This window comes from Ziziphus jujuba, chromosome 1 (genome assembly GCF_031755915.1).
Source record: "Ziziphus jujuba cultivar Dongzao chromosome 1, ASM3175591v1".
Lineage (NCBI taxonomy): Eukaryota > Viridiplantae > Streptophyta > Magnoliopsida > Rosales > Rhamnaceae > Ziziphus > Ziziphus jujuba.
In genome coordinates, this window is record NC_083379.1 from 18,136,800 (window position 1) to 18,152,353 (window position 15,554).

Below are 15,554 nucleotides of genomic sequence, written 5' to 3' on the forward strand. Positions count from 1 at the left end.
GTCACAGAAAAATGAAATAAAAAGGGTGGGGCTATGGCCCCGTGTACATGGAACAGTCAGTAATCGAATATATTATATATAATATTTGTTCTTTTTTATATTAATAATGTTGTTGGAGAAATTAATGGTGGCCTCATAAAGTTCCCAACAACCTGTTTCAAGCATCTAAGAAATTTTTTTTTACACTTCAATTTTAGAAAATTATTGATGGAACGTTTTCAAATGTCGTCATATAAAAGAGTTAGTCAACGTTTGTAAGTGTGGTCCATATAAAGGTTTTAGTGTGGTCGATATAAAGAAAAGTTATCAAATGGTTCCGACAGTGTTGCTGGCGTAAACCTTACGAGACTCAAATTAGAGTTGATCTAGAGTGAAAATACCTCGAAAATTCCTCCAAAGTAATAGTAGCTTGCTAAAAGGAAAGGTGGTTTGGAAAAGCAAACCTAAGCTTCTTATAGGAGGAAAGGGAGGTCGATTCATATCTTGTAGGACTTAGGTTATTGGAAGTGATAACAAGCTTGATCAATTTGTAGCTTATGTATTGGTATCTAGATACCAGCCAATTAATTGTCCTGCCTAGCTCATGTAAAGCTCTTCGATGAGCCTAGATGGCATATTTTGGTTGGTTAAGCCTAGTGGAAGCAGTATAAGCCTCCATGTGTTGAGTGCATGCCTTCTACTGTTCCACTTTTCTTGGGTTCCAAGTTGGATCATGTTAAGTTAGCTCTTTTTTTTTTTTTTTTTTTTTTGTTTGGAAAAATTTTATAAGTTAAAACACTAAATTGTAAAGTGTATTTGTCTTAATTGGTACCGAAGCATGAAGAATATATTTTAGTTATGAAGATAACAGACTTAGATAGCTTTTCTATTAATTAGATAGTTAAGCACACATTGTTCTACAAGTTTCGTTTGTCACTAAGTTTTATATTTCACATGTTTTATTACTATTACTTTGGGTTAAAATGATTTTTATAAAATGTTTGAAAGTCAAAGACCTAGTTTGACCAATTTTTAACTTGTTGTTTGAACAACATTGGTTATTGTTCAACACACCATTTGCCATGCATAATTTGGAGATGAGTGGATTTGATGTTGTTCGAACAATTTCTTAGATACATGTCTAATTCTTAGTGGTAGCTCTATGTTGTTCGAATAATGTCTTATGCTGTTCAAATAATATCTTGCCATGTATTAGTTTCACATTACTAAATCTAGTGTTATATGAGCAACACCTAGATATTTGTGATGCATTATTTTGATTTTTAATTATTGTTCAAACAGTCCTTTTATGTTGTTGAAACAACATCCTTGTGTTTGATAGAGCACTATCCATTTCTCCGGATTTGCAAAAGAAAGAGTGTTAAAAACACCCTTGTGTTGGCTAGAGCAAGATTTTACTAACCTTTAGTGTTTATGATAATTTTAATCAAAGCCAAGTATCATTTACTAATTTTATACATTATAGATTGAGTCTCTTTAAGTTTTTACGTGTTGTTTTTTCCATGAGTTTTATCTTGGATTTTTTAGTTTTCCATTTTCTCACTTAGTGAGTGAATGCCCTAAGATTTTCCCACCCACCAAACCCCCTAAAATCTTCATGTTGCTCTTGGGGATTTGTTGTGACAAAGATTTAAGGCCAGAGTTAGTAGACTTGTCATCCACTATCACGATGGTTAGGAATCTCAATTTTATTTCTTACATTTAAGATATGACTATTTGTGTGATTATATATATGTATTTTTTAGTAGATTTTTTATAGTGTAGGTGCTGGCAAGCAACAATAGTCTTTCCCATATAGTTTTACGAAAGATATTTTGTGTGTGTGTGTGTGTTTTTTTTTTCCTATTTTTCTATCATTTAAATTCTTGCATTTTTCCTATGTTATGAGAGGACAAAGTTCTCATTTATTTACATTATTGTATTTTATTATCTGTTTGTGGGAGGATTAGTTTTTGATTGTTGAAATACATAAATTGTGAATTTGTTATTTGGGAGTCTTGAGATATGATTTGAAGTAAGCACAGGCTCTTGTAGGTTCCCTGTTTCAATCACCAAAAAGTATCATAAAATTCTAGAAAAGTCTATTTAACTCCTTTTCTAGCTTTTTCTCGAACTTTCAATTGATATCAAATCTTATTAACAAAGATTTGGGTTTAGCAAATTTAGCAAGATCTTTTAGGTAATCTGGATATGAAAACAAATGAAGAGGGTAGTTTAGTTGTATGAACTTCTTTACTTGATGGTTCGTCCTACAATTTTTGGAAAAGCTAGGATGAGAGCACTCTTGAAATCATCAGATGGGAGGGCATGGTATTTTGTTATTAATGGATGGAAAGCTTTAGATGTTTACTCAGATGGGTTTGAGAATTCGAAGCCTATGGACCAGTGGATAATGATGAAACTATTGCAAGTGAATGGAACTACAAAGGGTTAAATGCTGTTTTCTGTACATTAATAGTTGATGAGTTTAGGAGGTTTCAAAACAATGAAGTAGTTTAGGAGGCATGAGATATAGTGGAATTAGCACATGAAGGAAATGCAGTTGTCAAGACATCAAAACTCCGATTATTAACTACTAGACATGAGAACAGAAAAATGGAGGACCATGAAATCTTTTTTTAAATTTTATGCCAAGTTCAATGAGATAGCCAAATCCTATTATGGCCTTGGAAAGAAGATACTTAAACATAAGTTAGTAAGCAAGATTTTGAGATCTCTTCCAAAAAGATTCAAAGCTAAAGAGACCGGCATTTGGGAAAGTAAAAACATTGAGAAAATAAAGATTGATGAGTTAGTTGGATCACTTAATGATACGAACCTAGGACGACCTACTCCTAAATCCGTATTATATTAGCCAGGATCTAAACTAAGTTCAAGTTCTTATGATCACCTCAACCTTTAACCAACCTGTGATTAGAAACCTTGGTATAATGAAGACACTACAATATGTTATAGATGCCCTATTGATAAGTCAAAACTAAAACACATACTCTCTAATGATGTTTTAGGTGTTTAAAGAGAATAAGGAGAATTCTATCTCAAAATAAATTCTAAATATTATTAAAGGTGTGTTCTTCCTAAAAAATAAGCCCTTAAATAGGCTAGAATCACAAAATAATAAACCCTAAAGAATTAAGACAAAACCGGCCAAAAGGATTAGGAAACCTAATGTGGCTGAATTTTTTCTCTCATTTCCTAATCTAATTTGATTAATTAATTTATTTATTTTGAATTAGAAATTAATTAATTTACAATAAAAATAATAAAATAATAAATTTTCTAAGTTGATTTGTCCCATAAATAAATAAATAGAAACCAAATAAAAAACTAATTTCCTAAAACAAAAAGTAAAAATCAAATTAGGAAACTATTTGACTATCTTTTTAACTTAGCTAGCTTTGACTAATCTTTTACCAATTTAAACTCCAAATTAGTTTTCATACGCCTTGTAGGATGCCAAATAGTATTATTGTTGAGTCTCACACGTTTCCCTTGATTGGAACAGGGAGAAAATGTCAACTGAGCAAAATACAGAAAAGCTAGCAAATAATACAGTAAAACCGGCCAACTTTCTCTCCCATCCACACAAGCCCTTTTTGATTACCTTTGAAGCTTCCTTGGCTTGATTCCATCACCTTTTAGAGATATGAATTGAATCCATGAAGTGTTGGAACCATTTCTTGCTGTTCGGAGTCCATATTTGCACGAAAACAGCTACCCGGGTCTGTATTAACCTCTACCACTTGGATGCTTAAAATAGGCTTTGTATCTTCGAGTATGGACAAGCTCTTTTGAGAATTGATAACTCCCTGAATAAAGGCAGCCAGGTTTTCCTTAAATATCTTAGCTTGACCCCTATTGATTGGCCAGTCTTCATCCGTGTCGGGTTAGCACCTCAGCAGGTTGTTGGTTGTGCTAGTTCGGACGGATTCTCATTACGTAAGATTTATGAGATGAACTTTCCTCCACCTAAAAAGGGAAATAATTTGGCCATAAAGATGATCAATATAGATTTGCGGCATATTAATTCTAATGATGATGGTCTTGATATGGATGAGGAAAAGATAATATATATATATATATATATATTTGGTGAAAAAATTCAAAAAATTCATGAGAATATATATATTTTTGGTGAAAAAATTCAAAAAATTCATGAGAAACAAAAAAAGAATTTCTTCTTCAAATAGAGACAAAGAGAAAAGTAGAATTATAGAAATGAAGCAAGCCAAGGAAAGAAGAATCTTCAAGAAAGAAAGTTTTTGAATATATTCAGTGCCATGAATGTCTAATATTTGATCACATTGCCAAATGAATGTCTATAAAAAGGAAGAACAAGTTTGAAAAATGAAAAGGAAAAAGGAAAATTTGAACACAACTTGTATCAATTTAGATGATGACTTAAATAGTTAAAGTGACAGTGATAAGGATGATGGAAAGGTGATCACTTCACAGCTTTTATGGGTTCCCACACTTCTAGCCATAATAGATTTTACTTTCTTCTCTCAGTGTTGGTTCAGATGATGATTTATTGTCAGATGATGAAGATGGACAAGATGATTTCCAGAAGGCATATAATGACCTATTTGAAGAGAGCTTGAAAATAAAGATGAAGCTTATTACGGTTAAATTAAAGCACAAATAGAAGGTAAAAGAGACTGATATGTTGAAAACTATGTTAAAAGAGAACGATGAGAGGATCATTGGTTTTACAAGAATTATAACTAGTTTGAAGGAAACGAAAGCTTTAACAAATCTTAAGCTGATAAAGTGAGGTTTTTTAGAAGTCTTCACGAGTGATGAGAACAAGCTAGTTGAATAGTTGATGTTGAGTGAAAGTTCTTTGAATCAGGATTTGGAGAAAGCTAAGAAAACCATTCATAAGTTAGTCAATAGCATAGAAAGGCTTGATCATATTTGAGTATTGGCAAGAAATCTAATGATAAGAGAGGACTTCGTTACATTGATGAGACTTCGACCCCTTCTAGCTCAAAGACTATCTTTGTAAAGTGGGAAAAGCCAATATCACAAATGGAAATTATCAAAAAGGGATTTCCCAACAACAAGTTGAGAAGAGGAATGATGAAGGGAGAACAATTTTTATACTCCCACTTAAAAGTTTCAATCATAATGTCCTAAACCTTCTTATGAGTTTTATGGATCATATAGTGAAATAGTTATTCCTATTTGACAATACTGTGGTAGAAAATGACACGCTACATCGAAGTGCTTTCAATTGAGAAATGAATCACACCTTAGAATTGTTAGGATACACTTGGACGATCTTGTAAAAGAGTAGCATAGAGTTCTTCAAGCTGTTGCTAGTGGATCAAGGACTTTTTAGGGCTCAAGGACAAATACAAAAAGGACCATATAATCATATTAAAGGAAAATTGTTCATTGTTTAATTTATAGAATCGTTAAGATTTTTTTTTAATATGAGAACCACCAAATTTCTCGATAGTACAAGAATTTAATAATTAAAGTTTAACTATTGAGAACACGGCTTCTACAGCAAGAAATTTTGTCAATCTTAAACATAAAAAACAAAAGACTAACAATATTCATAATCTTCAATATCATTACTCATCCATGAAAATTAATCAACTATGTGCTGATATATTTGAAACATTTGAAAACTTTATTACCTAATTTATAGAAAATTGAAACTCTTTCATTTATTTATTTAATAATGAGAGAGAAACATGATTGAAGATTTATTTTTAAGGCATTTCTAGTTGCACTATCATTTGGACTGTATACAGTTTTTATTATTGATTTACATTTTTATGCCTATGTAAAATTACTATTAAGGACATTTGTTAACTAGACCTATTTAAATAATTTATTTATATAGTCTCATTCTTTTTTTCAAATAATATATTACATATATCCATTTAACTTATACTCTATTAAAAATTAAAATTGCAGATACAACAATTATTCACAAATTATGAAAGCTTAAAAATATGAAACAGTAAGATGTATTTAGTTTTTTCTTTATTTATTTTTTAATTCGTGATGATTACTTTAGTTTGAATATATTTTTTTTCTATCGCTTACCAACGACTAGGTCGGAACAACACTCTTGTATTTGATCTGGCATATTAAAATTTGTATTTTATTTGGAAGTTTAAAATTGATCATTTTTTAATTATTTAGAAGCATTTATCCTAACATTATTAAGATTTTTAGCTTTAATCTATCGAACATTATATGTATATATACACATATTAAATACCGTATATTGTATACAGAAATTTAATATATTTAAAAGCTTACAATCAAACATTTTCAGTTGTACAAAAGTTTACAACTAAATAACTTGAAAAGCTTAAAATTGAACAACATCAAAGTTTAACAAAAGTTTATAGTTGAACCATCTAAAATATATTTTACAAAAAAATTACAAAATTGTTGGGTTGAACAAATTCAAATATTCCAAATATGCTCATAAGTTCATAATCAAACATCTTGAATATGTATATAAATTTAAGACTGAACATTCAAAAATAATAAATTACAACTTTTAAGATTTCTAGAAATATAACTCAACAATTTTAAAGAAGTTCAAAAGTACAAAATTAAGAATCTTAAAGACGTTTAAAAGTTTACGATCAAACATTGTAAAAAAACAAAAGTTTAGAAAATAGTACAGAACTAAACTACTTTAAAATGTTCAGTAGTATATGATTGAACATTTCAAAATTGTTCAGAAGTATACTACCAAGCACCCAATCACTATTACCCTCCATTATTCGTTGGTTTTCTGCTTTCAAATAAATAACCTTTTATGTCATTAAAAAAATGAGAAGAAACAATCAATCCAAATTCATAATGAGAAAGAAGCAAAGAAGAGTATTTTACTAAGAGACTGTATATAATTATTTTAGAATTGTAAAAGAATTTTTATTTATAAGAGATATGTAATTTTGGAATGGTATGAATTAAGAATATTTCAGGAATAAATAATATTGTATTAAGTAATTTTATATTTTTTTTATATATTTATGTAGTAGTGTATAAAGAATGGAACTGTAAAAATTCATTTTAGAATTGTAAAAAGAACCATTTTTATTTTTATATTTAGAAAATTAAATGTCATCAAATCACCCTTTTTTTATTTATTTAACAAAAAAAATGTTTAGATATAAGTATAGAAATTTAAAAGATATTAAAAAAAAAAACAAATTTACACCTTTAAATTAGATAAATTTGAAGTTCAAGATTATTTATTAAAATATGTCAAAAAAACATTAGTATAGAGAACACTTACACACACACACACATATATATATATATATATATATAATAAATTTTGTGAAATGCAAATATACAATGAACTTGTAGTTTTGATGTCAAAAGAGAACTTTTTTGACATCCATTCGCCAGTTACGTATACCAACACCATTTTGCATGGTTACTTTGAACTTCTCAAGAGTGAATTAAAAAGAGAAACATTAGTACAGATTTTGACATCCATTCTCCAGTTACGTATACCAACACGATTTTGCATGGTTACTTTGAACTTCTCAAGAGTGAATTAAAAAGCGAAACATCTTCAAGTCAATTCACCCAAAAAAAAATATATATATATATATATATATATTGAAGTCAAGTGTTGAATAAGCTGCTCATTGGTTGATAATATCTGTAACCTTTTTCGTTTTAATTTTTAATTTTATTTTTATTTTCGAAATAGGAAGATTCCAGAAAATGAAATAGGAAGATTCCAACTCTTAGACTTTTATAAATGGAAATAGAACTGTTCCTTTGAAAACGTGGCGTTTGCGAACATATACGAGGCGGCTATTTAACTAAAAATAAAAATCTAAAAAAATCCATCCATATTTCCGTAATCTTGATTACGTGGGCTCTCTTACCCTAGCTTGTTACACGCACACGTGGGGTCCAGTTCTACCGCGTCTAACAACTAATATATTGTCGTTTTGTTAGCTCTTTTGGTCTATATAAACCGACCAGTGTCGAAGTTTCCACGTCCCAAGCTACTCAATATCTTTGCTCCAGACTAAGCATATTAAAAGTTTTCCTTTCCTTTTGGAACACACTATCACCATGGAAACTGAGCGGGCAATCTTACACTGCCAAACCAATTCACAAGTCTTTGATATAAATAATAATCAAAGACGATCTGCAAACTATAAACCAAATGTTTGGAATTATGATTTCCTTGAGTCTCTTAACAGTGAATACTATGTGAGTTCATGACTTCTTTCCTCGTTGCGACATTGCTTTTAATTGCTTGGAACGACATTCATTGTTTTTGTCTATTGGTTGTCGCCGCCTAGCTTATGCTTGGCGCATATCCCGTACTGATATGTTTATGTATAATATAATAAAGTTATTATTCATAGAAAACAATGGAGTTATATGTGTGATTTTTATTTTTTATGTTATTATTTTTATTTTTCGCAGGTAGAGAAATATAGAACACAAGCTGAGAAGTATACAGAGAATGTGAAGGAAATTTTCGATGAAACGAAGGAGCTGCAGAGTATGTTAGAGCTAGTTGACAGCCTCAGAAAACTAGGCCTCGCGCACAAGTTTGAAAAGGAAATTAAGAAAGCTCTGGACACCGTAGCATCCACTGAAAACAGCAATCCTCTCATTGGGACGGATCTCTATCTTACTTCATTATACTTTAGGCTGCTTAGGCAGCATGGTTATCAAGTTTCACAAGGTATAGAAAAATGGAAACTCATAACTAATCATATAATTTCGGTAATTCCATGTAGTTTTTCGGCCTTAAAACATAGATATTTTCTTTGAACGTTTCCGACCAAATAAACAAACAAGAAAAAAAAAAAGATCTCTGACCGTTTTCAAATGTGCAGATCTATTCAGTCGATTCATGGGTGAAAATGGTTTATTAAAGAAGATAACACTAAATATTAAAGGAATGCTAGAGCTTTTTGAGGCCTCAAACTTAGCCTTAGAAGGAGAACATATCCTTGAGGAGGCTAAAAGTCATACATTTGAAACCCTGAAAAGTATCAGTATTTCCGATTTAGATGACGACTGCGAAGCTGCAAAGCTCGTGGCCCATTCATTGGAGGTTTCCTTACAATGGAGAGTCCACTGGTTTGACGTGAGATGGCAGATCAATGCCTATGAAAAGGACAAGAACATGAACAATGTTTTGCTCCAGTTGGCCAAACTCAATTTTAACGTCGTACAAGCTATTCATCAAAAAGATCTCAAGGAATCCTCAAGGTGTATATATACCTGTAGCCGTTAGTCATATCTACTTTTTACATTAATTAAAATATATTTAGTTGATTAATTTAATTAAGACCAATTTCTATGTTACTTTTTTCAGTGTGAAAGAATTAATTAATTCTAAAACATGTGGTTTTTAGGTGGTGGAATAGCCAGGGACTTTCAAAGAAGTTGTATTTTGCAAGAGATAGACTTGTTGAAAGCTTTATGTGTGCAGTGGGGGTTGCTTCCCAGCCTAAATATACATATCTCAGAAAATGGCTCACTAAAGTCGTAAATTTCATCCTCATAGTCGATGATATATATGACATTTATGGCTCATTGGAAGAGCTTAAGCAATTCACCCGCGCCGTTGATAGGTCAGCTTAATTTCAGTACACAATTTGTCAATATTATTTTTATTATTATTTTTTTACAATAATGCTAAACCAACAAGTTGTTTTACCAACGAACGTGACAAAATAAAATAAGTAAATTCTCAAAGAGATAAATAAAATAAAATAAATTAAAACGAATAAAATAATAACATATTATTTTACCACATAACTGTTAAAACAATTTACTGCTTCTAAAATTATATATATATATATATATATTTGTAAACTAGACATATATATATATATATATATATGGTTACTCTTCACATTCCAATAAATGTCTACATATAATTTTCAGGTGGGATGTAAGCGAAACAGAAGAGCTTCCAGAGTGTATGAAATTATGTTTCCAATCCCTTTATGATACTACTAACGAAATTGCCAATGAAATTGAAATGGAGAATGGTTGGAAGCAAGTATTGCCTCATCTGCACAAAGCGGTACGTAAGTATAGCTGAGCTGTCATCAACTATAGGTCATGTTACTATCATAAAAAGATAAAAGAAGTAATTTACCAAAAAGTAAATAATAATAAATAAATAAAGAAGTAATATACGATATATTTATATAAAGGATAAATTATGCCAATTTTTCATTGAAATCCTTTAAAATTATATGATGCATGTGTTTTAATAAAATCTGAAAATTTGCATTGAAAAAACAATTATAAATATATATGTTTGATAATATTAATTATATAAATATATACGAATTTGATATTATAAAAAAATTATGAAAAAAACTGTAAACAACACTCATCCACAGTTTTAAAATTACTAATATTATAAAAGATCTAATAATCGTAAATATTGTCCTTCAAAATCTTTTTTTTATAAATCTGTCTTTTTCTATAAATTTTTTCCATATCATTAATCTGGATATATATATATATATATTTTTCATTTATTGGAATTAATGAAAGCTATTGTTTTGACATTTCAGTGGGCAGATTTTTGTAAATCATTATTTGTCGAAGCAGAATGGTACCACAAGGGTTATACACCATCCCTTCAAGAGTATTTAAGTAATGCTTGCATTTCATCATCAGGGCCTGTGCTTTTGCTTCATTCATTTTTCTCTGAAAAGTATGAAGCTAAACAAGAGATGATAAATTTTCTCGAGAAAAACCACGATCTCGTTTACCAAATATCCCTCTTGATTCGTCTCTGCAATGATTTAGGGACTTCAGCGGTAATATATTTATTACTCTTAAAGTTTTTTTATTTTTATTTTTTCCTTTTCTTTTTACTTTACAATATTCACAACATTTTTCTCATATACTTTATTTCGTTTCATATTACCATTGCTGGTTTTGTTTCTTGTAACGACTTCGTTTTTTCTTTTTTGTTTTTAATTTTTAATTTTTTTTTTTTTTTTTTTTTTTTTTAATCAGGCTGAACAAGAGAGAGGTGATGCTCCATCTTCCATCGTATGCTATATGCAAGAAATGAATGTAAGTGAGGATATAGCTCAGAAGCACATCAAAGGCATGGTCAGCAAAACTTGGCAAAAAATTAATGAGAAATCCTTTTCCCTAGTGTCTTCTCTGCCATCACTTGTCAACGTCACCACAAATGTCGCTCGCGTGGCCCATAGTCTTTACCAATCTGGTGACGGAATTACTGTTCAAGACAGAAAGACCAAGAACAAGTTCCTGTCTCTAGTTGTTGAACCTTTCGAATTAAAGTGAATTGCTTGTACCTTTGTTTAATCGACCGGCTCCTTGTTTGAACTATAATTAAATAAAAATCGAGGTTTACTTCACCAAAGTCTCTCTTAATTCTTTTCTTTTAATTTTACACTTTTCTTTTGGTACTTCATTTATTGGGCATAATGATACCTGAAATCTATAAAATGTGTAGCTAGTTGCAGTCTCTACCCTTTAGCACGATTTATTTTTAATGATTTGGAGGCATACGTTTTTGTATATAAAGGGATCGATGCCTTAAAGTCATACATGTGATGTGAAAGGAACAATATGTGATGGTGTAAAGGGTTAGAGACTACTAAGTACACAGTTTGTTTAAGGAGAGTATGGTTAAAAAAATGATCATGAACTAAAATGTAAAATTTCAAAAGTGAAAAAAGAAAAGAGAGAGAGAGAGAGAGAATTAATGTAAACTAAACTAGAAAATGAACCAGGAGGAAATAGCCAGTTGTTATAGTCTTAATGGAATTTGGATAGAGGGTTCTTATTTTATTTTATTTTTTTTCTGGGAAATAAGAGTGGTATAAATAAAAAACAACACGCCAAAACGGCCTATCAAAAATCAAGAGCTAGCCATGTGGTCTCTCTTTTGATTTATAATATCACATAACTTAGAGGGAAAGCATAGAAGGGAGAATACAACCCTCAAAAGAGTTACCGGCACCCCATTTAAAGACAAAACCAAATTATTACAATTTATGGTGTTCCAGACAAAAGAAAAGGAATTAAAATTAGAGCACAAGTCCAGGATATTGCGAGTAATCCCTGCAGCAAACCAATGGAGAGAGGACTTGGAAGCATTGTTGAGGCTTTGAACAACAGCTTTGGCATCACTCTAACAACAAATATTAGACCAATCTTCTTCAGAAGCAAGAAGGAACACCCTGTAGATGGCATAAGCCTGCGCAACCTCAGGGTTGGTGGTGAGATGACGATGCACGATGGTCTTAATCACAGAACCCAAATGGTCTCAAGCAACCGTTCCAACTAAGCAATGATCCTTCTTAGTAGCAGCGTAAAGTTTATTTTGACACCACCCGGCTTGCGACTCGGCCAAAAAGAGAGAGAAAGATTCACCTGAGATGAGCGACTGCCAGCTACAATAATAGAGTTCTAGGAATTGTTAACGTTTGGTTTCTAATCAATACCAGAAACATGGAATATCTTCTCTTTTCTTGATGAATTGTCTAGTAGTCTTGACTTGTATTTCGAAGTATATGCTGGTCATATCTACTTTTTATTGGAGATTATTTTATTTAAATTATTCGAAATCATTAATGTTCTATATATGCGGTGCACGTTTTTTTTATTCTCTAAATATATTTACGGTGCAACTTTTTACAACAATTAGAAAAGATGTTTTTGTTTTTGTTTTTGTTTTCTGTTTTCTTTTTTTCTTTTTTTCTCTAAGAAAAAGAAAATTGTACATACAAGTCGTCAATGGCATTTCCTTGTGATGGTAACATTTCCGCACGCTTGGTAGGTGGCATCCAGTATAAATGTATACGGACCTCGATAAGAACAACCATATACGGAGTCACTCATGGCGCGTGGAGGACGTGGGCCCCACAACATTTTGATTTTTATAAATAAAATATATTAACTATAAATATAAATTTATTTAAATATAAATATATTTTCATTTTTATTTTTCAATTTATTTTCAAAATATTTATTCAATACTAATTATAGATGAATTTTAAAATTTATTTTATTAGTTTATAAATTCAAAAATATTAGATATTATCTATTAAATCAAATTCGAATCAATCTAAACTTATATGCAGAAGAAAAAAAATTAAACTGTAACCTCATCCATTAGCATCCATAATTCTTTTGCTTTATTGATACTGTCACTTATTTATTAGCACATGTCTAACCACATGTCAAATGATATAGTTTTTTTTATTCAGACTTGCTTAAAGAAACAAGATGTTTAATGAAACGACATGTATTCGCTGAGAGTTTTCTAGAATGGCTGTAAGGAAGGTATGACGTCATTCCACAGTACTCAATTTAAGTCTTCTACTCCAGCTATTCATCAAATCATCATTTGCTTTCATATCCTTAACACAATAACAACTTCAAAATAAACCAAACAAATTGCCAATATAAGTTATTCGATCCCATAATTAGATCATATCTTAACTTCAATACAAATACAACATTAAAAACTCCAATTAAATTACTAGTATAAGTCTTTAACAATATTGTTAAGTCTCAAACTGACTTTCAAATAAAATACACTAAGAATATAAACATGCCCAACTTAAACAAACTAGCTCAACCTCCTTAATATCCAAGGCTTGTGCATTCCCCTTCCAAAATTAGTACCCACTATAAGTTTCTAAAAACCTGTAGAGATTAGAGCTTGCGGGGTGAGTATGTTATTTAGTGAGTGGGTTTGAAAAACTCACTCTAACATAGTAATAATGCCATATGACAAATATTGTAATAGTAGTAACATGAGATGCAGAAATACAATGCAATGTAATTTTTCAAAGTCTTGTAAATCAAAGAAACCATATTAAGTTATTCTGAAAATTAAAACAAAATGTCACTAACTCATACCAAGAATATACTAGTGTATGTAAACGAGAATAATCATTATGTCATTAACTAACGCAAAATACACATCAGAGCATTTGGGGGCTTTAAAATAATCATAAACCATCATTTCAACTACTTGGTTGAAATACTCAATACCAACACAATCTTTGTAAAATGGACATAATCACATCAACATCACCGTAACCATATTGTGATTGATGGGAAATACCATCTTAACATATAAGTGACAAAATATTTCACTGCCTCTAGTGCTTAGATTAGATAGACATCTCTTATTAGAAGTTCAAGAGCTAAATCTAAAAATTCCATATTTGGACCTAACCTAGAACCATACAAATATCAAATCACAATACCATTCGAGTAAACCAATGCCAAAAAATTATATCCATATTCGCAAGGTAGTATCCCATAAATTGAAAAGTCGAATATCAAAATCTAATAATCCTTTTTCAAAACCAAAAATTAAAAGATTTCCATAAAACATGCGAGCCCATGCCAAAAATTTATATCCATATTCGCAAGGTAGGGTCCCATAAATTAAAAGATAGAATATCAAAATCATAAAATCCTCTTCCAAATCAAAACATTAAAATGATTTCCATAAAGCGTGTGATGTTGATATGCTTAAATGCATAATATACATGTATTACATACATTGAAGAAGGATCCACAGTTGACATTTAGCAAGTAGGTTGATTACTCATCAATTTAGATTGACATACAAGCAACATGTGGTTCCCAAGATGATACGAACCAAGGTTGACTAGCTCCTAAATACGTATTATATTAGCCCAGATCTCAATTAAGTTGAAGTTTTTATGGGAAAACCTTAACCCCTAACCAACCTATGATTAGAAACTTTGATATAATGAAGACACAACAATAGGTTATGGATATCCTATTGATAATTCAAAACTAAAACACTCACTTTCTAATAGTATTTTAGATGTTCAAAGATAACAAAGAGAATTTTTTCTCACAAAATAATTTCTGAATATTATTAAAAATGTGTTCTTCCTAAAAAATAAGCCCTTAAATGGGCTAGAATCACAAAACAATAAAACCCTAAAAACTTATGACAAAATCGGCCAAAAGGATTACGAAATCAAGCTTGGCTGAATTTTCTCTCTCCTTTTCTAATATAATTTTGATTAATTAATTTTTTTATTTTGAATTAGGAATTAATTAACTTACAATGAAAATAATAAAAATAACTTTCCTAAGTTGATTTGTCCATAAAATAAATAAATATAAACCAAATAAAAGGCTAATTTCCTAAAACAAAAAGTCAAAATCAAATTAGGAAACAAATTGACTATCTTTCTAACTAAACTGTCTTTGACCAATTTAAGCTCCAAATCATCTTCTATATGCCTTTTAGGATGCCAAATATCATGATCATTGAGTCCCACACGTTGCCCTTGATTGGAACAAAGAGAAAATGTCAATTTAGCAAAATATAGTAAAACTAGCAAATAAAATAGTAATTTTCGACCAAAACTTCTCCTATGCGTACAAGCCCATTTTGTTTGCCTTTGATTCTGCCTTGATTTGATTCCATGACCTCTTAGTGATATTCATTGAATCCATGAAGTGTTGGAGCCATTTCCTGCTGCCTAGAGTCCATATTGCACGAACATAGCTACTCAGGTCCGTAT

The 15,554-nt window shown here is 30.5% G+C and overlaps 1 protein-coding gene across 1 annotated transcript; it reads left to right on the forward strand.

Moving 5' to 3' along the window:
• Positions 1-7,991: 7,991 nt before the first annotated feature.
• LOC107421480 (alpha-farnesene synthase) lies at positions 7,992-11,386 on the forward strand. Its single transcript, XM_016030734.4, has 7 exons — positions 7,992-8,217; positions 8,437-8,701; positions 8,856-9,234; positions 9,381-9,599; positions 9,916-10,057; positions 10,560-10,808; positions 11,011-11,386. Exons 1-7 carry the CDS (start codon positions 8,077-8,079, stop codon positions 11,305-11,307), a joined length of 1,692 nt encoding a protein of 563 aa, XP_015886220.1. The 5' UTR covers positions 7,992-8,076; the 3' UTR covers positions 11,308-11,386.
• The last annotated feature ends 4,168 nt before the right edge of the window (positions 11,387-15,554 follow it).